At 44.9% G+C, this 23,431-nt stretch overlaps 1 protein-coding gene across 1 annotated transcript in view; it reads left to right on the top strand.

Moving 5' to 3' along the window:
• washc4 (WASH complex subunit 4) overlaps positions 1-23,431 on the top strand; it is a 133,676-nt gene that overhangs the window by 46,281 nt on the left and 63,964 nt on the right. The window contains exons 9-11 of the mRNA XM_043713263.2: positions 7,108-7,211; positions 8,187-8,307; positions 8,546-8,669. Of these exons, the coding sequence (XP_043569198.1) occupies positions 7,108-7,211; positions 8,187-8,307; positions 8,546-8,669 (349 nt within the window). The remainder of the gene's footprint in view (positions 1-7,107; positions 7,212-8,186; positions 8,308-8,545; positions 8,670-23,431) is intronic.

Below are 23,431 nucleotides of genomic sequence, written 5' to 3'. Positions count from 1 at the left end.
TTAGATCGATTGGATTTAGAGGCTTTGAGGAATGTACGGGAGCTAAGGGGTATGATGGGTGGCAGTTTTGGAAAGGAGAAAAAACACAGATACAGTCAGGTAGATGGCTTACCTCCAGGAAAAATACCAAAGGCAGGTAGGTAGTGCAGGAGTCTCCTGTGGCTATCCCCATCTCAAACTAGTGTGCTGTTTTGGAAAATATAGGGGGTGATGGACTATCGGGGGAATGTAGCATGAACAGCCATGTTTCTGGTACTGAGACTGGCTCTAATGTAACGAGGGGTATGTCAGGTTCCAAGTGATCGATTGTGATAGGGGACTAATCAGAGGCACAGACATTTCTGCGGCTGGCAGCAAGAAATCAGAATGGTATGTTGTCTGAGAGTGTGTAGAATATTCTTCAAGGCAAGAGGGACCAACAGGAGGTCATTGTACACATTGGAACTAATGACAAAGGAAAGGAAAAGGATGAGATTCTGAAGGGAAAATATAGGCAGTTAGGTAGGCGTTTTAAAAGGAAGTCCTTGAGGGTAGTAATATCTGGATTACTCCCGGTGCTACGAGCTAGTGAGGGTACAACAGATGAATGCATGGCTGAGGAGCTGGTGCAGGGGAGAAACGTTCACATTTTTGGATCGTTGGAGGAATCTCTTCTGGAGTAGAAGTGACCTGTATAAGAACGATGTATTGCACTGATTTGGAAGGAGACAAATATACTGGCAGGGGGATTGGCTAAAGCTGCACTGAAGGATTTAAACTAGTAAGATGGGTGAGTAGGATCCAAAAGATCAGTCTGAGACTGGTACATATGGGAAAAGGAGCAAGTCAAATAGTCAGGGCAGGAAGGAACAAAGCAGAGAACAAGGTAGGACTGATAAATTAAACTGCATTTATTTCAATGTAAGAGGCCTACAGGGAAGGCAGATGAACTCAGGGCATGGTGAGGAACGTGGAACTGGGATATCATAGGAATTACAGAGACATGGCTCAGGGATGGACAGGGCTAGCAGCGTAATGTTCCAGGATACAGGAAGGATAGAAAGGGGGGGCAAGAGAGGAAGGGGAGTGGAATAACATTATGGTTGTACTTAGAGAATATTCCTGGGAGTACGTTCAGGGAGGTTATTTGGGTTGAATTGAGAAATAGGAAACGGACAATCACCTTATTGGGATTGTATTGTAGACCCCCGATAGTCAGTGAGAAATTGAAAAAAAAACAAATTTGTAAAGAGATTTCTGTAAGAAATCTGTAAGGATAATAGGAAGGTTATGGTAGCGGGTTTTAACTTGCCAAGCAAGCACTGGGACTGCCTTAGTGTTAAGGGATTAGATGGAGAGGAATTTGTTAAGTGTGTACAAGACAATTTTCTGATTCAATATGTGGATGTACCTGCTCATGAAGGTGCAAAACTTGACCTACTCTTGGGAAATAAGGCAGGGCAGGTGACTGAGGTGTCAATGGGGGAGCACTTTGGGGTCAGCGACCATAATTCTACTAGTTTTAAAATAGTGATGGAAAAGGATAGATCAGATCTAAAAGTGAAAGCTTGACATTGGAGGAAGGCCAGTTTTGACTGTAAGAACTTTCAAAAGTTGATTGGGGGTGGATGTTTGCAGATAAAGGGATGGCCAGAAAATGCGAAACCTTCAAAAATGAGATAAGGAGAGTCCAGAGATAGTATGTTCCTATTAGGGTGAAAGGCAAGGTTGGGAAATGTAGTGAATGTTGGATGACTGGAGAAATTGAGGTTTTGATTAAGAAAAGGAAGGAAGGGTATGTCAGGTATAGACAGCAGAGATCGAGTGATTCAGGTTGTATATTTGTTCGCCGAGCTGGTGTGGTTTTCTGCAGGCGTTTCAATCCCTCACGAGGTGACATCATCCATGCATCTTCGATACTATGTTGGTGGTCTGTCCCATACAACATAGAATATTACAACGCAGTACAGGCCCTCCGGCCCTCGATGTTGTGCCGACCTGCGAACCCAATCTAACCTACACTATTCCATTTTTATCCATATCTATCCAATGACCATTTAAATGCCCTTCAAGTTGGAAAGTCTACTACTGTTGCAGGCAGGCTGTTCCACACCCCTACTACTTTGAGTAAAGAAACTACCTCTGACATCTGTCCTATATCTGACACCCCTCAATTTAAAGCTATGTTCCCTCGTGCTAGCCATCGCCATCCAAGGAAAAAGGCTCTCACTGCCCACCCTATCTAACTCTCTGATTATCTTGTATGTTGCTAAGTCACCTCTCAACTTTTTTCTCTCCAACTAAATCAGCCTCCAATCCCTCCACCTTTCCTCGTAAGGCCTTCCCTCCATACCAGGCAACATCCTAGTAAATCTCCTTTGAACTCTTTCCAAAGCTTCCACATCCTTCCTATAATTCAGTGACCAGAACTGAACGCAATACTGGTGTAGCCGCACCAGAGTTTTGTGCAACTGCAACGTGACCACATGACTCCAAAACTCAATACCTCTCCTAATAAAACCTAACACACTGTATATCTTTTTAACAACCCTATCAACCTGGATGGTAACTTTCAGGGATCTATGTACATGTACACCAAGATCTCTCTGCTCGTCTATACTACCAAGAATCCTACCATTAGCCCAGTACTATGCATTCTTGTTACACTTTCCAAAGTGGATCACCTCACACTTTTCCGCATTAAACTCAATGTGCAACCTCTCAGCCCAGCTTTGCAGCTTTCTATGTCCCTCTAACTTACAACATCCTTTGGCACTATCCACAACTCTACCGACCTCCGTGTCATCTGCAAATTTACTAATCCATCCTTCTATCCCCTCATCCAGGTCATTTATAAAAGTGGCAAACAGCCGTGACCCCAAAACCGATCTTGTGGTGCACTACTAATAAGTGAACTCCAGAATGAGCATTTCGCATCAATCTCCACCCTCCGTCTTCTTTCAGCTAGCCAATTTTTGACTGAAACTGCTAAATCACCCTTAATCCCATGCCTCCGTATCTTGTTCAATAGCCTATCATGGAAAACCTTATCAAATGCCTTACTAAAATGCATATACACCACATCAACTGCCTTACCCTCATCCACATGTTTGGTCATCTTCTCAACTCAATAAGGCTTGTGAGGCACGACCAACCTTTCAAAAAACCATGTTGACTATCCCTTATGAAATTATACCTTTCTAGATACTTATATATCCTATCTCTTATAAACTTTTCCAATACTACCCACAATCGAAGTAAGGCTCACAGGTTTATAATTACTGGGTTGTGTCTACTTCCCTTCTTGACCAAGGGGACAACGTTTGCTATCCTCCAGTCTTCTGGCAGTATCCTTCTAGACAATGATGACATAAAGATGAATGCCAGAGGCTCTGCAATCTCCTCCCGGGCTTTCCACAGTATCCTAGGATAAATCCCATCCATCCTAGGACACTTCTCTGTTTTCACACTTTCCAGAATTGCTAACACCACCTCCTTGTGAACCTCAATCCCATCCAATCAAGTATCCTGTATTCTCTTCGACCACATTGTCTTTTTCCTGTGTGAATACTGATGAAAAATATTCAATTAGCACTTCCCCAATCTCCTTGGACTCCACACACACATTCCCACTACTATCCTTGATTGGACCTAATCTTGCACTCGTCATTCTTTTATTCCTGATATACCTATAGAAAGCTTTTGGGTTTTCCTTGATCCTATTTGCTGACGACTTATGTTTTCTCCTGGCTCTTCTTAGCTCTCTCTTTAGGTCTTTCCTGGTTAACTTACAACTCTCAAGCCTTCAAGTCTTATCCTAACATAAACCACTGCATTCCTCTTGACAAGAGCTTCAGCTTTAGTAAACCACTGCTCCGGTGCTCAACAATTTCGTCCCTGCCTGATAGGTACATACTTATCAAGGACACGCAGTAGCTGTCCCTTGAATAAGCTCCACATTTCAATTGTGCCCATCCCCTGCCATTTCCTTCCCCATACTATGCATCATAATTGCCTTTCCCCCATCTATAAGTTGTGCCCTGTGGTATATACCTATCCCTTTCGATCACTAATGTAAACATAACCAAATTGTAGTCACTTTTGCCAAAGTGCTCACCAACCTCTAAATCTAACGCCTGGTCAGGTTCATTAGATTAGATTAGATTCCCTACAGTGTGGAAACAGGCCCTTCGGCCCAACAAGTCCACACCAATCCTCCGAAGAGTAACCCACACAGACCCATTTCCCTCTGACTAATGCGCCTAACACTATGGGCAATTTAACATGGCTAATTCACCTGACCTGCACATCTTTGGACTGTGGGAGGAAACCCACGCAGACACGGGGAGAACGTGCAAACTCTACACAGTCAGTCGCCTGAGGCGGGAATTGAACCCAGGTCTCTGGCGCTGTGAGGCAGCAGTGCTAACCACTGTGCCACCGTGCCGCCCGCTTTGTTGGGCCTCTTGCTGAGATATTTGTATCATCAATAGTCACAGATGAGGTGCTAGAAAACTTGGAAGGTGACTAACGTGGTGCCACTGTTTAAGAAAGGAAAAGCCGGGACTATACACTAGTGAGCCTGACATCAATGGTGGGCAAGTTGATAGAGGGAATCTTGAGGAACAGGATTTACATGAATTTGAAAAGGCAAGGACTGATTAAGGATAGTCAACATGGCTTTGTGCGTGGGAAATAGTGTGTCTCTAACATGATTGAGTTGAAGAAGTAACGAAGAGGATTGATGAGGGCAGAGCGGTGAATGTGATCTATGTGGACTTCAGTGAGGTGTTCAGCAAAGTTCCTCATGGTAATTTGGTGAGTAAGGTTAACTTGCATGGAATACAGGGAGAATGAGCCATTTGGATACCGAACTGGCTGGAATGTGGAAGATAGGTGTGGTGATAGAGGGCTGCTTCTCAGACTGAAGGCCTGTGACCAGTGGTGTCGGTGCTGGGTCCACTGCTTTTCATTGCTTATATAAATAATTTGGATATGAACATAGGAGCTATAGTTAGTAAGTTTGCAATAACACCAAATTAGAGGTGTAGTGAACAGCGAAGAAGGTTACCTCAGTACAACAGGATCTTGATCAGATGTGCCGGTGAGCTGAGGAGTGGCAGGTGGAGTTTAATTTGGATAAATGTGAGGTGCTGCATTTTGGAAAGACAAGTCAGGGTAGGACTTACAAACTTAATGGTAAGGTCCTTTGGAGTGTTGCTGAACAAAGAGACCTTGGTGTGCAGGTTCATAGTTTCATGAAAGTGGATAGGATAGTGAAGAAGGCATTTAGTATGCTTTTCTTTATTGGTTAGAATTTTGAGTACAGGAGTTGGGAGGTTGTGTTGCAGTGTACAGGACATTGATTAGGCAAATATTGTGTGCAGTTCTGGTCTCTCTCCTATCGGAAAGATGTTGAGAAACTTGAAAGGGTTCAGAAAAGATTTACAAGGATGTTGCCACGATTGCACGTTTTGAGCTAGGGTTGGAGGCTGAATAGACTGGGACTGTTTTCCCTGGAGCATCGGAGGCTGAGGGGTGACCTTATAGAGGTTTATAAAATCAAGAGGGCCATAGATAGGTTACATAGACAAGGTCTTTTCCTTGGGGTGGGAGAGTTCAGGACTAGACGGAATTGGTGTTGGGCGAAAGAGGAAATGTTTAAAAGTAACCTGAGGGGCAACATTGTCTTGCTGAGGATGGTGCATGTATAATGAACTGCCGGAGGAATTCTGAAGGCTGGTACAGTGACAACATTTAAAAGGCATCTGGATGGGTATATGAATAGGAAGGGTTGAGAGGAATATGGACCTAGTGCTGGCAAATGGGACTAGATTAGTTTAGGATATCTGGTTAGCATGGGCGAGTTGGACCAAGTTTCCAGACTGTATCTTTCTATGACTCTATAACCCAACCTTGAGTATTACCAGGTTTTGTTGCATCTGGGCTAGAGTATCTGAGTAATAAGTGATATTCAATCAATAATAAATGTCGCCACTTTTGATCTCATGATGAAGAGAAGGCCATTGACGCAGCTGAAGATGTTTGGCCCCAGGATATTACCCTGACGTACCAGGGTTCCTGTGGTGCAGTTGTTGTAATCCCACTTCTGAGCCAAGAGGCCTGAGCTTCAAGTCCTACCTCATCCAGTACTGTGTAATAACATCTCTGAAGATTAGAAAATATTTGCCCTGAGGAACTCCGTAAGGATCATTGTTCACTGTGCCAGTTGGCTTCCAAAATCTGTACAATGTCTTTGTGTCATGTATAATACCAGCTGAAGCGAGAGTGTTTCCCTTGTTTGTCATCGATTTGAATTTTTCTTGAGTACTTTGGTGCCCCTTTCAGTCAAATTCTGCTTTGATGTTCAGAGCAATCACTCCTACCACGGTGGCACAGTGGTTAGCACTGCTGCCTCGCAGCGCCAGAGATCCGGGTTCAATTCCCGCCTCAGGCGACTGACTGTGTGGAGTTTGCACGTTCTCCCCGTGTCTGCGTGGGTTTCCTCCGGGTGCTCCGGTTTCCTCCCACAATCCAAAGATGTGCAGGTCAGGTGAATTGGCCATGCTAAGTTGCCCGTAGTGTTAGGTAAGGGGTAAATGTAGGGGTATGGGTGGGTTGTGCTTCGGCGGGTCGGTGTGGACTTGTTGGGCCGAAGGGCCTGTTTCCACATTGTAATGTAATCTGTAATCCTCTAGGATTCAGTTATTCTTTTCATGTTTGAATCAAGATGATGACAAGATCTGGAGCTGCGTAGTTCTGTTCAAGGCCAAAGTGAACTTCAGTCACCAGGTTCATAGCATTATTAATGACACTTTCCATCACTTACTTAATGATTGTGTATAGCATTATTAATGGCACTTCCCATCACTTACTTAATGATTGTGTATAGCCTGAAAAGGTGATCATTGGCTGGATTGGATTTATCCTGTTTTAGTGAAGAAGCTGTAACTGGACAATTGTCATATTGTTGAGCAGAAATCAGTATTGTAGCTATTCCGGAATAACATGACTGGGAGGTTCCTTTGAAGGGTTTGTGAAAGATTTAAGTTTGAAGCCATTTATTTAAATAGTGATGTTATTTTTGTGCTTCACTGCTATAAACTGTATACCTTCATGCTGTTACAGATTGTATACGAGCATCTTGGAGAACTGCTGGCTGTTCTCCTCATTTTGGATGAAATAATTGGGAATCATGTTACCTTGAAGGACCACTGGATCATGTATAAAAGGTTGGCATGTGGAGGATGATATAAATGCAAATTATTTTACTAATGCTTAAATCCATGTGACTCAATGGCAGATTATATTGCTTGATTCATTGAACCTGTCTCTTACAAGAGCATGGTCTAGATCTGATTCTATGCATGGTTAAATTCTCATCTCGAACAGCCTTCCGAAAGGGCCTGTAGAACAAGCAGAATGTTTCCATGTGATGGAAAAACATGAAGACAACTTTCATTTACATAGTAATAAAATGAAGAATTGTGCTTGTTGGAAATTTGAAACAAAAACAAAGTGCTTGAGAAACTTAGGTTTGGTGGCAACTAGACTCGATATGTTAACTAGGTGGAAGTGGGTACTGCAGATGCTGGAGATTAGAGTCAAGATTAGATTGGTGCTTGTAAAGCACAGCAGGTTAGGCAGCATCCGAGGAGCAGGAAGATCAACGTTTTGGGCAAAAGCCCTTCATCAGGAATTCCAGCACCACTCTAATCTTGACTTGAAATGTTAACTGTTTCTCCACAGGTGCTGCCAGGCCTGATTTTCTCCAGCACTTTGTTTTTATTTTGCTTTCTTTTACAATTGCCTCTGAGCTGCGTGTTTGCACAATTGTGTAACAGTTACGCTTAATTGTTACAGTTGCACATATCCTGATTGTGAAGAGGTTTACTGTCGTTCTAGTCCATCAGCAAGCAACTGGTTGCTTCCTTCATCATATTAACTTACTGAACACCAACCAGGCTGACAAGATCATCAGGTGGAACTAACAGTTGGAATTCATTTAAGTCAAAATCCATCACTCAGCATTTTTTTTCTTATGGCCTCCCTCCTGCTCTCCATTTCTCTCCCTGACTTTGTTGTTCCCCAATTTGATACTACCACTCAGTGATGGTTCAGAGGAGTGAGGTAGTGAGAGGGTTGGTGTTTAGGTTAATTGAAATGTTTCCTGTTACAACATTTACAGCTGCATTTTTGATTTTTAGGTTATTGAAATCAGTCCACCACAATCCGTCAAAATTTGGAATTGCTGAGGAAAAGCTGAAACCATTTGAAAAGTTGTTGTTAAAGCTGGAGGGGCAGTTACTGGATGGAATGATTTTTCAGGTTAGGGAACCTTTATATCTAAATGGTCACCAAGGCAGAATCATTGAAGTACTTTACTGACACAAATCCATTTCCGTTTATGGCTAATCAAATAGCCTGTATGCAGTCATAGTCTCTAACTTAACATTCTAAAGCAGTGTGTCATAGCTTGTGTGATGTGGGATGACATGTTCTCATAGTCACTGGGTGTTAACTCGTGGTTTACGAAGAGGAGGTATTAACTGTGTTCATTTTGTAGGCCTGTGTCGAACAGCAGTTTGATACAAGGAATGAGCCAACCTCCGTCACAAAGAACAGCACGTTTGCAGAAGAGTTTGCCCACAATATTCGCACTATTTTCACCAGTGCAGAATCCAAGCTTGGTAAGGTTTGGTTGTACTTCTGGTTTTCCTGAAAATATAACTGAGCTGCCAACTCAATTTCTCTCCTGGTTGCAGTCTGAGGCTGAGCTAGACCATTCATGGCAATGGTGTCCCATTTGACCATGAGCATACCTTATATCTTCCATCACTAAGATTGCCTACTTTCATCTTCATAACATCAGCCTTCTTTGGACTAAACTCAGTGCAACTGCTGAAATCCTCAGTCAATCAATTTGGCACAGAAAGTAGTTCAGCTCATTGAGCCCTTGTTAGTTTTCTGTAAAGAAATTCAGTTGGTCCATTCCCTCTTAAGTCTATGAGTAACCTATTTCTCACGAATGCCTTTCATTAATTGTCACTGCTATCACCATTCTTGTAAGCAGTGAGGTCTAGATCATTGCCATTCACTGCACCCAAAAAAATCTCTAATCTCTTATCTCATATCTCTTGCTTGATTCTTAAATTTTTATTCTCTCGTTCTTTTCTCATCAGTTGATAGAAGTTATTTTATCCACCTCGTATAAACCTATCAACTTTTACCACACTCCTTTTAGCTACTTTGCTCCAAGCAGGGTGGCATGATGGCTCAGTGGTTAGCACTGCAGTCTCATAGTGTCAGGGGCCCGTGTTCGATTCCAGCCTTGGGCAACTGTCTGTGTGGAGTTTGCAGATTCTCTCTGTGTCCGCGTGGGTTTCCTCCAGGTGCTCCGGTTTCCTCCCACAATCCAAAGATGTGCGGATCACGTGGATTGGCCATGCTAAATTGCTCCATAATGTCAGGTGCATTAATTAGAGGGAAATAGTTCTGGGTGGGTTGCTCTTCAGAGGGTCATTGTGGATTGGTGGGGTTGAATGACCTGTTTCCACACTGTAGGGAATCTAATCTAAATCTAATCTAAAATATTTACATTTCTCATGGAAAAAGAATGCAAGAGCAGTATTGGTTACAGATGCAATTTTTAGGGGAACTGATGAGTATTTCTGTAGCTCTCGGCATGACTCCAGGGTGTGTGCACTTCCCTGGTGGTATGGTCTAGGATGACACTAAATGGTTGCATAGCACTCTTTTTGGGGGATGGAGGAGAGGTTGAATAGTCAGCAGTCATAGTCCACATACCATCAGATTTTAAAGGGGGAGAAAATAGATTGCCTTTGGCTTTGAAGTCCACCTTTTCGATAACCACAGATTTACTCCTAGTATTATGTATGAGTAAGCACAGATTTAGAAGGATAATGGAAATGAATGTGTAGCTGAAGAAGTGATGCAGGAGGACTGGCTTTAAATTTCTGAGGCATTGAGACAATCCTGATGCAACTGCACCTCTTCGAGGTTTGATTAGTTTTTCAGGGGGAATCAGAAACTGAGAGGGATTTCAAACCGAGAAACAAAGTTGATTATAGCAGGAAGAAAAGTAGTAACGGCACTTGGAAGACAGAAATAAATGCCAGTATCAAATAGGCATAAAGTATGGAATAATGTTTAAAAGGTACTCCATATCCAAATGCATACAACATTCAAATGTGGCAAGTGAATTTGTGGCAAAGTAGAAATAAACTGATTATTCAAGGATATTTAACGTTTCAGGAGGTCAGACAAAGATGAAAAGAAGGTGGGATAGCGCTGTTAATAATGGATAGTTAGAAACCTTGAGGGATGGTTTTGGATTGGAACGTCAAGATGTTGAACCAGTTTGGATGGAACTAAGAAATGGGAAGGAGCAACAAATCTTGGTGGGCTTTTGTAATGGGATGCCAAACAATTTTCGTAGCTTGGCACACTGAATGAATCAGGAAATTAGGTGCTTATGCAGTAAATATCCTTTAGGGAATGAAATCTGTCATCCTTAACTGGTGTTGCATACACGTTATTCCAGAGCTGCAGTAATGTACTTGGCTCTTAACTGCCTTTTGAAGTGGTTCAGCAAACCACTCTGTAGTTAACAGAAAGGAAAGTGAGCAGGAATAAATATCATTCTTGAGTTGGTAGGCTATGACTAATGGGGAACAGCAATTATTAGTTCTTGGGTTCCAGCTACTCACAAGTAACAATAATATTTTGGATCTGGAGATCAATTATAATATTTCCAATATTTAAGCAAAGTGCTTGATAAACTCGACTGGTCAGGCAATATCTGTAGACAGAGGAACAGATTTAATGTTTCAAGTCCAATGTGACTCTTCAAAACTGTAATATAACTATAATGTGAAGACAATGCAATGGTGATTTAGTGATTTGGACAAATTGGAAAAGCATGGGATGTTGAATATATTGTGGAGGATTGGAGAAATGTAATAAGAACAGAAATATAGAGCATTTTTAAAATAGCCTTTCAAACCTTATTGAGTTCTTTGAGAAGGTGACCAAACAGATGGATGAGGGTAAAACGGTTGATATGGTGTATATGGATTTCAGTAAAGCGTTCGATAAGGTTCCGTGCGGTAGGCTATTGCAGAAAATACCGAGGCATGGGATTGAGGGTGATTTAGCAGTTTGGATCAGAAATTGGCTAGCTGAAAGAAAACAGAGGGTGGCAGTTGATGGGAAATGTTCATCCTGGAGTTCAGTTACTAGTAGTGTACTGCAAGAATCTGTTTTGGGGCCACTGCTGGTTGTCATTTTTATAATGATCTGGATGAGGACGTAAAAGGATGGGTTAGTAAATTTACAGATGACATTAAAGTTGTTGAAGTTGTGGATAGTGTGGAAGGATATTGTAGATTATACTGGGACATAGATAAGCTGCAGAGCTGAGGTGAGAGGTGACAAATGGAGTTTAATGCGGAAAAGTGTGAGGTGACTCAGTTTGGAAGATGTAATAGGAATGCAGAGTACTGGGCTAATGGTAAGACTCTTGATAGTGTGAATGAGCAGAGAGATTTCGGTGTCCATATGCATAGATCCCTGAAAGTTGCCACCCAGGTTGATAGGATTGTTAAGAAGGCGTACCATGTGTTAGCTTTTATTGGTAGAGGGATTGAGTTTCAGAGCCACGAGGTCATGCTGCAGCTGTACAAAACGCTGGTGCGACCTCACTTGGAGAATTGTGTGCAGTTCTGGTTGCCGCATTATCAGAAGGTTGTGGAAGAATTGGAAGGGGTGCAGAGGAGACTTATCAGGATGTTGTCTGGTATGGATGGAATGTGTTATGAGAAAAGGCTGAGGGACTTGAGGCTGTTTTCATTAGAAAGAAGAAGGTTGAGAGGTGATTTAATAGAGACATACAAGATGATCAGGATTTTATAGGGTGGACAGGGAAAGCCTTTTTCCTTGGATGGTGATAGCTAGCACAAGGGGACATAGCTTAAATTGAGGGGTGACAGATGTAGGACAGATGTCAGACGTAGGTTCTTTACTCGGAGAGTAGTAAGGGTGTGAAATGCCCTGCCTGCAACAATATTAGAGTCGTCAATTGAAGGGCATTTAAGTGGTCATTAGATAAACATATGGATGATAATGGAATAGTGTTGGATTGAAAGGCTTCCGATTGGTTTCACAGGTCAGCGCAACATTGAGGGCCGAAGGGCCTGTACTGCGCTGTAATGTTCTATAATATATAGTGAGAAATTGGCACGTTGTTATCCCAAGGTACCTAAGTCCTTGTTCATGAATCTGTGAAAGTTAGTGATTAGATTAGATTCCCTACAGTGCGGAAACAGGCCCTTCGGCCCAACAAGTCCACACTGACCCTCCGAAGAGTAACCCACCCAGACCCATTCCCCCACTCATGCGCTTATCACTATGGGCAATTTAGCATGGCCAATTCACCTGAATTGCGCAAATTGGGACTGTGGGAGGAAGCCGAAGTACCCGGAGGAAACCCACGCAGACACAGGGAAAATGTGCAAACTTAATGCTGATAGTGCCCGAAGCTGGAACCGAACCTGGGTTCCTGACACTGTGAGGCAGCAGTGCTAATCACTGAGCCACTGTGCCACCCTATGTGTGTAAGTACAGAAGCTGTTAGGAAGGGAAATGGCATGTTGGCTTTTATTGCAAGGAAATTTGAGTACAGAATAAAGATGTGTTGCTGCATTTATGTGCACCCTTCATTAGGTGGCACCTCGAGTATTGTGTATAGTTTTGGTCTTAGCCAAGGAAAGATATTCTTAATACAGAAGGAGTGTAGCGGAGGTTGGGTTGTCTTATAAGTGACTTTGAGTAGATTGGGTCTGGATTTTCTGCAGTTTGGAAAAATGAGAGTTGGGGGTGGCAGGGGTTGGGGGTGGTGATAGCATAGTAGTACAGATGGAAGACTGGTTGCTTAACAGAGAGCAGAATAGACGTAAATAGATCTTTTTCAATTTGGCAAGATGAAAAACATACACAAAAACATAAGTTGCTGAAAAAGTTTAGCAGGTCTAGCAGCAACTGTGAAAAGAAATGAGAGTTAACGTTTCGGGTCTGGTGACCCTTCACAGAACTGATGGTAGTCAGGAAAATGTTGGTTTATGTGCAAAAGGTAGGTGGGGGAAGAGGGTAAGGAGTAAATGATTGGTGGGGATAGAGCCCAAAGAGAGAGGAACAGTTGGACAGACAAAGGAGTGGACAACAATCTGGCTATGAGGATGAGTAGCTGTTAATGAAGACTGTTAGTGGCTACTGGCTAGGAAGTGAATAGCTGTTAATGAAGTCTATTAGTGGCTAACAACAGGTAGTGTGTAATAGCATATTCTGGATTAGTGGTGCTGGAAGAGCACAGCAATTCAGGCAGCATCCGAGGACAGGCAAAATCGACGTTTCGGGCAAAAGCCCTTCATCAGGAATAAAGGCAGAGAGCCTGAAGCATGGAGAGATAAGCTAGAGGAGGGTGGGGGTGGGGAGAGAGTAGCATAGAGTACAATAGGTCAGTGGGGAAGGAGATGAAGGTGATAGGTCAGGGAAGAGAGGGTGGAGTGGATAGGTGGAAAAGGAGCTGGGCAGGTCGGACAAGTCCGGACAAGTCGAGTTGCTGGAGGTTAGAAACTAGGATGAGGTGGGGGAAGGGGAAATGAGGAAACTGTTGAAATCCACATTGATGCCCTGGGGTTGAAGTGTTCCGAGGCGGAAGATGAGGCGTTCTTCCTCCAGGCGTCTGGTGGTGAGGGAGCGGCGGTGGAGGAGGCCCAGCACCTCCATGTCCTCGGCAGAGTGGGAGGGGGAGTTGAAATGTTGAGCCACTGGGCGATTTGGTTGATTGATGCGGGTGTCTCTGAGATGTTCCCTAAAGCGCTCTGCTAGGAGGCGCCCAGTCTCCCCAATGTAGAGGAGACCGCATCGGGAGCAACGGATACAATAGATGATATTAGTGGATGTGCAGGTAAAACTTTGATGGATCCCACATAGTTAAAGATGCCCTCCAACGCATCTCATCCACATCCCGCACCTCCGCCCTCAGACCCAACCCCTCCAACCGCAACAAGGACAGAACGCCCCTGGTGCTCACCTTCCACCCTACCAACTGCAAGGATGTAATAGCATATTGTACTAACAAGGCCTAGTGTGTGGGGTTCGGGGCTAGGACACTGGAGAGTTCCAGCCCTAAAATTATTTAACTTTTAGATTAGATTAGATTACATTACAGTGTGGAAACAGGCCCTTCGGCCCAACAAGTCCACACCGACCCGCCGAAGCGAAACCCACCCATACCCCTACATTTACCCCTTACCTAACACTATGGGCAATTTAGCATGGCCAATTCACCTGACCTGCACATCTTTGGACTGTGGGAGGAAACCGGAGCACCCGGAGGAAACCCACGCAGACACAGGGAGAACGTGCAGACTCCACACAGTCAGTCGCCTGAGGCGGGAATTGAACCCGGGTCTCAGGCGCTATGAGGCAGCAGTGCTAACCACTGTGCCACCGTGCCGCCCCAATTTCTTGATATTGAGTCCAGAGGGCTGCAAGGAAATTAAGGAGTTGTTCTTCCAGCTTGCACTGAGCTGGAACACTGCAGTGCCTGAGACAGTGATGTTGGCCAGGGAACAGGGTGGTGTGTTAAAGTGGCAGGCAGCTGGAAGCTCAGGGTCTTTTTTGCAGGCAAAACGTAGACTTGCTGTGAAGTAGTCTCCCAGTCTATGCTTTATTTCCCCGTTTTAGAGGAGATCATATTGTGAGCAGTGAATGCAGTACACTAGATGTATTGCATGATTTGCCACAGGGGCCTCAGTACTGGAACCTCAACAGTTATAATTTATATAAATGATTTAGATGAAGGGGCAGAATGTATGGCTGTCAAATTTGCTGATGAGACAGATATGTAGGAAAGTAAGTTGTGGGAAAAAAAAGGCTACAAAAAGACGTAGGTTAAATAATTGTGCAAGGATGTGGCAACTTGAAGGAAAGTGTGAAATTTCTGTGTTAGTTGGATGAATAGAAAAAACTGGTGAAGTGATGCAGTGGGATCTGGGTGTTTTCATGCACAAATAGCAAAAAAATAGTTACCAGGTACAGCAAATAATTAGGAAAGCTAACAGTATTGTATATTGTGAGGGGAATTGAATACTGACCTTCCCAAGCAATGCATTCCAGATTCCCACTGAGTGAAAATGTTCTTTCCAAAATCCCCCTGACTCATTTGCCCTTTACCCTAAAATTATGACCCTCTGTGATTGATGCCTCAACCAAGAACATCTTCTCTCTCTCCACCCCGTCCATGCCCCTCATGATCTTATATACCTCAATCATATTTCCTCTCTGTTTTCTCGAGAGCAGAGAAGACTATCTAAGCCTATTTGATCTCTCTTTATAGCTCAATATCCTGATCTCAGGCTGCGTGCTGGTGAACCTTTCTGTACCCTTTCTAGTGCTATCATGTCATTCCTGTAGTGAAGTGACCAGAATTGCACACAATCCTCCAGCTGTGGCCTGACCAACATTCTGTACAATTCTAATGTTACCTCCTTGCTATTGTACTCTGTGTCATGACTGATGAAAGCAAGTGCTGAAAATGTGTTGCTGGAAAAGCGCAGCAGGTCAGGCAGCATCCAAGGAGCAGGAGAATCGACGTTTCGGGCATGAGCCCTTCTTCAGGGATGAGGAAAGTGTGCCAAGCAGGCTAAGATAAAAGGTAGGGAGGAGGGACTTGGGGGAGGGGGGGTTGGAAATACGATAGGTGGAAGGAGGTTAAGGTGAGGGTGATAGGCCGGAGTGGGGGTTGGGGCGGAGAGGTCAGGAAGAAGACTGCAGGTTAGGAAAGTGGTGCTGAGTTCGAGGGTTGGGACTGAGACAAGGTGGGAGGAGGGGAAATGAGGAAACTGGAGAAATCTGAGTTCATCCCTTGTGGTTGGAGAGTTCCTAGGCGGAAGATGAGGCACTCTTCCTCCAGCTGTTGTGTTGCTATGGTCTGGCGATGGAGGAGTCCAAGGACCTGCATGTCCTTGGTGGAGTGGGAGGGGGAGTTGAAGTGTTGAGCCACGGGGTGGTTGGGTTGGTTGGTCCGGGTGTCCCAGAGGTGTTCCCTGAAACGTTCCGCAAGTAGGCGGCCTGTCTCCCCAATATAGAGGAGGCCACATCGGGTGCAGCGGATGCAGTAAATGAATGTGTGGAGGTGCAGGTGAATTTGTGGCGGATATGGAAGGAGCCCTTGGGGCCTTGGAGGGAAGTAAGGGGGGAGGTGTGGGTGCAAGTTTTGCATTTCTTGCGGTTGCAGGGGAAGGTGCCAGGAGTGGAGATTGGGTTGGTGGAGGGTGTGGACCTGACGAGGGAGTCACGGAGGGAGTGGTCTTTTCGGAACGCTGATAGGGGAGGGGAGGGAAATATATCCCTGGTGGTGGGGTCCGTTTGGAGGTGGCGGAAATGACAACGGATGATACGATGTATATGGGGGTTGGTGGGGTGGTAGGTGAGGACCAGTGGGGTTCTGTCCTGGTGGCGATTGGAGGGGCGGGGCTCAAGGGCAGAGGAGCGGGAAGTGGAAGAGATGCGGTGGAGGGCATCGTCGATCACGTCTGGGGGAAATTGGGGTCTTTGAAGAAGGAGGCCATCTGGGTTGTATGGTATTGGAACTGGTTCTCCTGGGAGCAGATGCGGCGGAGACGAAGGAATTTGGAATATGGGATGGCGTTTTTACAGGGGGCGGGGTGGGAGGAGGTGTAGTCTAGGTAGCTGTGGGAGTCGGTCGGTTTATAGTAAGTGTCCGAGTTGATTTGGTCGCCCGAGATAGAAATGGAGAGGTCTAGGAAGGGGAGGGAGGAGTCTGAGACGGTCCAGGTAAATTTGAGGTCGGGATGGAAGATGTTAGTAAAGTGGATGAACTGTTCAACCTCCTCGTGGGAGCACGAGGCAGCGCCGATACAGTCATCAATGTAGCGGAGGAAAAGGTGGGGGGTGGTGCCAGTGTAGCTGCGGAAGATGGAATGTTCCACATATCCTATGAAGAGGCAGGCATTGCGGGTGCCCATGGCTACTGCTTTGGTTTGGAGGAAGTGGGAGGATTGGAAAGAGAAGTTGTTCAGAGTGAGGACTAGTTCAGTCAGTCGAAGGAGGGTGTCGGTGGAAGAAGTGGAGGGCTTTGAGTCCTTTGTGATGGGGGTTGGAGGTGTACAGGGACTAGATGTCCATGGTGAAGATAAGGCGTTGGGGATTGGGAAAGCGAAAATCATGGAGGAGGTGGAGGTGTGGATGGTGTCCTGAACGTAGGTGAGGAGTTCTTGGACTAAGGGGGACAGGACCGTGTTGAGGTATGCAGAGATGAGTTCAGTGGGGCAGGAGCAGGCTGAGACAATGGGTCGGCCGGGGCAGTCAGGTTTGTGAATTTTGGGCAGGAGGTAGAAACGGGTGGTGCGGGGTTGTGGGACTATGAGGTTGGAGGCAGTGGATGGGAGATCCCCTGAGGAGATGAGGTTATGGATGGTCTGGGAGATGATGGTTTTGTGGTGGGAGGTGGGGTCATGGTCAAGGGGGCAGCAGTAGGAGGAGGTGTCCGCGAGCTGGCATTTAGCCTCAGCGGTGTAAAGATCAGTGCGGCAAATTACCACTGCGCCTCCCTTGTCTGCCGATTTGATAGTGAGGTTGGGGTTGGAACGGAGGGAGTGGAGGGCTGCACGTTCCGAGGGTGAGAGGTTGGAGTGGGTGAGAGGTTGAGGCGGTTAATGTCGCGGTGGCAGTTGGCTATGAAGCGATCGAGGGCAGGTAAGTGGCCAGCACGGGGTGTCCAGGTGGATGGGGTGTGTTGGAGGCGGGAGAAGGGGTCGTCAGAGGGTGGGCGAGAATCCTGGTTGAAGAAGTAGGCGCGAAGGCAGCGGAAGAATTGTTCGATGTCTCGCTGCGTGTTGAACTCGTTAATCCGAGAGCGTAGGGGATGAAGGTGAGGCCTCTGCCGAGGACTGATCTTTCATCCTCACAAGGGATGAACTCAGATTTCTCCAGTTTCTTCATTTCCCCTCCCCCCACCTTGTCTCAGTCCCAACCCTCAAACTCAGCACCACCTTCCTAACCTTCAATCTTCTTCCTGACCTCTCCATCCCCACCCCCACTCCGGCCTATCACCCTCACCTTAACCTCCTTCCACCTATCGCTTTCCACCGCCCCTCCCCCATGTCCCTCCTCCCTACCTTTTATCCTATTACTAAGCCATCTTCCCTGAATTTCATATTAGAATTTTAGAATTAATATTCCTACAGTGTGGAAATAGACCCTTTAGCCCAACAAGTCCACACTGACCCTCCGAAGAATAACCCACCCAGATCTGTTCCCTTACCCCATATTCATGCCTGACTAATGAATCTGAACACCATGGATAATTTAGCGTGGCCACTTCACCTCACCTGCACATTTTTGGATTGTGGGAGGAAACCAGAACACCCGGAGGAAACCCACGCATACACAGGGAGAATGTGCAAACTCCACACAATCGTCCTAGGCTGGAATCGAACCTGGGTCTCTGGTGTTGTGAGGCAGCAGTACTAACCACTAAGTCAATGTGCAGGAACAGAAATTAGGCCATTGAGTCTGCTCCGCCATTCAATCATGGCTGATATATTTCTCAACCCCATTCTCCCGCTTTTTCCCTGTGATCCTTGATCCCCTTGATATTCAAGAACTTATCTATCTCAGTCTTAAATATACTCGATGACCGGCCTCCACAGCTTTCTGTGGCAATGAATTCCATAGATTTACAACTCTCTGGCTGAAGAAGTTTCTCCTTACCTCTGTTCTGAAAGGTCTTTCCTTTACAGTGTGGAAGGCTATTGTAGGTTGCAATGGGACATTGACAGGATACAGAACTGGGCTGACAAGTGGCAGATGGAGTTCAACCTGGAAAAGTGTGAAGTGATTTATTTTGGAAGGTCAAATTTGAATTCAGAATACAGGGTTGAAGGCAGGAATCTTAGCAGTGTGAAGGAACAGAGGGATCTTGGGGTCCATGTCCATTGATGCTTCAAATTTGCCACCCAGGTTAAGAGGTTATTCTCATTGGAGCAAAGAAGAGCGAGAGACGACTTGATAGAGGTGTACAAGATGATGAGAGGCATAAATTGAGCAAATAGTCAGAGACTTTTTCCCATGGAAGAAATGGTTGTCACAAGGGGGCATAATTTTAAGGTTATTGGAGCAAGGTTTAGGGGAGGTGTCAGAGATCAGTTTTTTTACACAGAGTGTGGTGAGTGCGTAGAATGCAATGCCAGCAGTGGTAGTGGAGTCAGATACATTTGGGACATTTGAGTGACTCTTGGATAGGCACGTAGATGATTGTAAAATGAAGGGTATGGAGGTTAGTTTGATCTTAGAGTAGGAAAAAGGTTGGCATAACATTGAGGACCTGTACTGTGCTGTTCTGTTCTACATTCTATGTACTCTAAGGCTGTGTCCTCGGGCTCTAATTTCTCCTATCAATGGAAGCATCTTCCCAACATCTACTCTGCCTAGGCCATTAAGTAGTCTGTATGTTTTAACTAGATCCCCTCATCCTACTAAATGCCATCGAGTATAGACTCAGTGAATTTCCCATGTGGCACCTTGTGCTAAAGTCCAGAGAAACTACATCAGCTGAACTTCCCTCATCTACACATTTGATCACATATTCAAAAAAGTTCTGAAAAGATTTGTTAGGCATGACCTCCCTCTGACAATACCCTGCTGACAATCCCAAATTAGCCAATGCCTTTCCAAGTGGTATTGATTCAGTCCTTCAGAAGTTTCTCCAATAGTTTCCCTATCACTGACTATGTTCTGAAGACTCTTGTTTTTTTTTAGATTAGATTAGATTAGATTAGATTAGATTACAGTGTGGAAACAGGCCCTTCGGCCCAACAAGTCCACACCGACCCGACGAAGCGAAACCCAACCATACCCCTACATTTACCCCTTAGTATGGCCAATTCACCTGACCCTGCACATCTTTGGACTGTGGGAGGAAACCGGAGCACCCGGAGGAAACCCACGCAGACACGGGGAGAACGTGCAAACTCCACACAGTCAGTCGCCTGAGGCGGGAATTGAACCCGGATCTCTGGCGCTGTGAGGCAGCAGTGCTAACCACTGTGCCACCGTGTCTCTGAATATTAAGTGCCCATCTTAATTTTTAAACCATATTTCAATTCTTGTCCTATATTGTGTTCTTACACAACTTTCTTCTGCTAATTCATTATTTTTATTAACATAACTTTGCGCATTACATATATGTATTCTAAACCTGTATTTGTGTTCAGTATTGTCCTCCTCAATCCATTCTGCAACCAAAGTGAACTTCCCTGTAAGGACATTGCTACCTGTCCTCTTGAGATGCAACTTGTTCCATTTAAATTGATGCCTCCTGCCTGAGTATTGGTCCTAAAGCTCCAAGAATGTGATGTCCTCCTTCCTGCACCATATCCTAAGCAAGCCAGCCAATGATCTGTCGTTTTTTTTCTAATCGAGCCTGCATGCACCATTGGGAGTAATCCAGAGATTATTACCTTTTGAGGTTCTTCTAATTAACTTTCTCACAGCTGTAAAAAGTTGATATCGCTCTGTTGTATCAATGTGTGCCATAACATCTGGTTTACTCCTTTACACTGCAGAATATTTTTCACCCTTCTCATGATGGTTTGCAGGTGCCAGGAAAGTAATGAATTGCAGGATCTCATGGTGACATTAAAGAAACACTTGCCCCCTCCAGTTGTTCAGATTTCTGTAATGACTGATATTTTTGCATTTTGTTGTTCTTTTCCTTGTGCATTTGTACCGTACTGTGGGGGTCATAGAGTCATAAAGATATAGAGCACGGAAACAGACCCTTTGGTCCAACTCGTCCATGGCAATCAGACATTCCAACGCAATCTAGGCCCACCTGCTAGCACCCGGCCCATATCCCTCCAAACTCTACCTAGTCATATACCCATCTTGAATGTTGCAAATGTTTTAAAGCGTCCACCCCTTCCTCTGGCAGCTCATTCCATACATGTACCACCCTCTGCATGAAACAGTTGCCCCTTAGGTCTCTCTTTCATCTTTCCCCTCTCACCCTAAACCTATGCCCTCTAGCTCTGGACTCCCTCACTCCAGGGAAAAGACTTTGTCTATTTACCCTATCCATGCCCCTCGTGATTTTATAGACCTCTTATAAGGTCACCCCTCAGCCTCAGAAGCTCCATGGAAAACAGCCTCAGCCTATTAAACTTCTCCCTATAGCTCAAATCCTCCAACCGTGGCAACATCCTTATAAATCTTTTCTGAACCTTTCCAAGTTTCACAGCATCCTTCCCAATAGAAAGGAGACCAGAATTGCACGCAATATTCCAAAAGTGCCCTAACCAATGTCCTGTACGGCTTACAGCCACAACATATCCTCTCAACTCCTGTACTCAATACCCTGACCAATAAAGGAAAGCATACCAAATGCAGCCTTCACTATCCTGTCTACCTGCAACTCCACTTTCAAGGAGCTATGAACCTGCACACCAAAATCTTTTCGTTCAGCAACACTCCCTAAGATGCCATTAAGTGTATAAGTCCTGCTAAGATTCGCTTTCACAAAATGCAGCACCTTGCATTTATCCAAATTAAACTCCTCCTGCCACTTCTCAGCCCACTGGCCCATCTGATCAAGATCTCGTTGTAATCTGAGGTAACTTCCTTCGCTGTCCACTACACCTCCAATTTTGGTGTCATCTGCAAACTTACTAACTATACCTCTGATGCTCACATTCAAATCATTTACATAAATGATGAAAAGTAGTGAACCCAGCACCGATCTTTGTGGCACTCCACTGGTCACAGGCCTCCAGTCTGAAAAACAATCCTCCACCACCACCCTCTGTCTTCTACCGTTTGAGCCAGTTCTGTATCCAAATGGCTAGTTCTCACTGTATTCCATGAGCTCTAACCTTGCTAACCTGTCTCCCAAGAGGAAACTTGTCGAACACCTTACTGAAGTCCATATAGATCACTTTTACCTCATCAATCCCCTTTGTTACTTCTTCAAAAAGCTCAATCAAGTTCATGAAACATGATTTTCCATGCACAAAGCCATGTTGACTCTCCCTAATCAGTTCTTGCCTTTCCAAATACATGTACATCCTGTCCGTCAGGATATCGCTCCAACAACTTGCCCACCACCAACGTGAGGTTCACTGGTCTATAGTTCCTTTGTTTTCCTTACCACCCTTTTTAAACAGTGACACCACCAGTCACTAGCCAACCTCCAGTCTTCCAGCACCTCACCTATGACTATCAATGATACAGATATCTCAGCAAGGGGCCCAGCAATTTCTTCCCTAGCTTCCCACAGAGTTCTAGGGTACACCTGATCAGATCCTGGGGATTTATCTATTTTTATGTGTTTTCAAGACATCCAGCAATTCCTCCTCAGTAATATGGACATTTTTCACGATGTTACCATCTTTTTCCCTACATTCTACACCTTCCATGTACTTTTCCACAGAAAACACTGATGCAAAATACTCTTTTAGTAACTCCTCCATCTCCTGTGGCTCCACACAAAGGCCACCTTGCTGACCATTGAGGGGCCCTATTCTCACCCCAGTTACCCTTTTGTCCTGAATGTATTTGTAAAAGCCCTTTGGATTCTCCTTAACTCTATTTGCCAAAACTATCTCGTGTCCCCTTTTTGTCCACCTGATTTCCCTCTTAAGTACACTTCTACTGCCTTTATACTCTTCTAAGGATTCATTTGATCTATCTTGTCTATACCTGACGCATGCCTCCTTTTTCTTAACCAAACCCTCAATTTCTTTAGTCATCCAGCATTCCCTCCATCTACCAATCTTTCCTTTCACCCTAACAGGAGTATACTTTCTCTGGATTCTCGTTATCTCATTTAGTCACAGAGTCATAGAGATGTACAGCATGGAAATAGACCCTTCGGTCCAACCCGTCCATGCTGACCAGATATCCCCACCCAATCTAGTCCCACCTGCCAGCACCCGGCCCATATTCCTCCAAACCTTTTCTATTCATATACCCATCCAAATGCCTCTTATATGTTGCAATTGTACCAGTCTCCACCACATCCTCTGGCAGCTCATTCCATATATGTACCACCCTCTGCGTGAAAACGTTGCCCCTTAGGTCTCTTTTATATCTTTCCCTCTGAAAGCTTCCCATTTTCCAGCCATCCCTTTACCTGCGAACATCTGCCTCCAATCAGCTTTTGAACATTCTTGCCTAATACCATTGAAATTAGCCGCCTTCCAAATTAGAAATTCAACTTTTAGATCTGGTCTATCTTTTTCCATCACTGTTTAAATCTAATAGAATTATGGTCTCTGGCCCCAAAGTGCTCCCCCACTGACACCTCAGTCACCTGCCCTGCCTTATTTCCCAAGAGTAGGTCAAGATT

Source organism: Chiloscyllium plagiosum, unplaced genomic scaffold, assembly GCF_037043375.1.
Source record: "Chiloscyllium plagiosum isolate Xiang-an unplaced genomic scaffold, Cpla_swu_hap1 HiC_scaffold_23, whole genome shotgun sequence".
NCBI classification, from domain to species: Eukaryota; Metazoa; Chordata; class Chondrichthyes; order Orectolobiformes; family Hemiscylliidae; genus Chiloscyllium; species Chiloscyllium plagiosum.
Note: the sequence above shows the minus strand (reverse complement) of the source record. Positions and strands in the feature narration are given on the sequence as shown.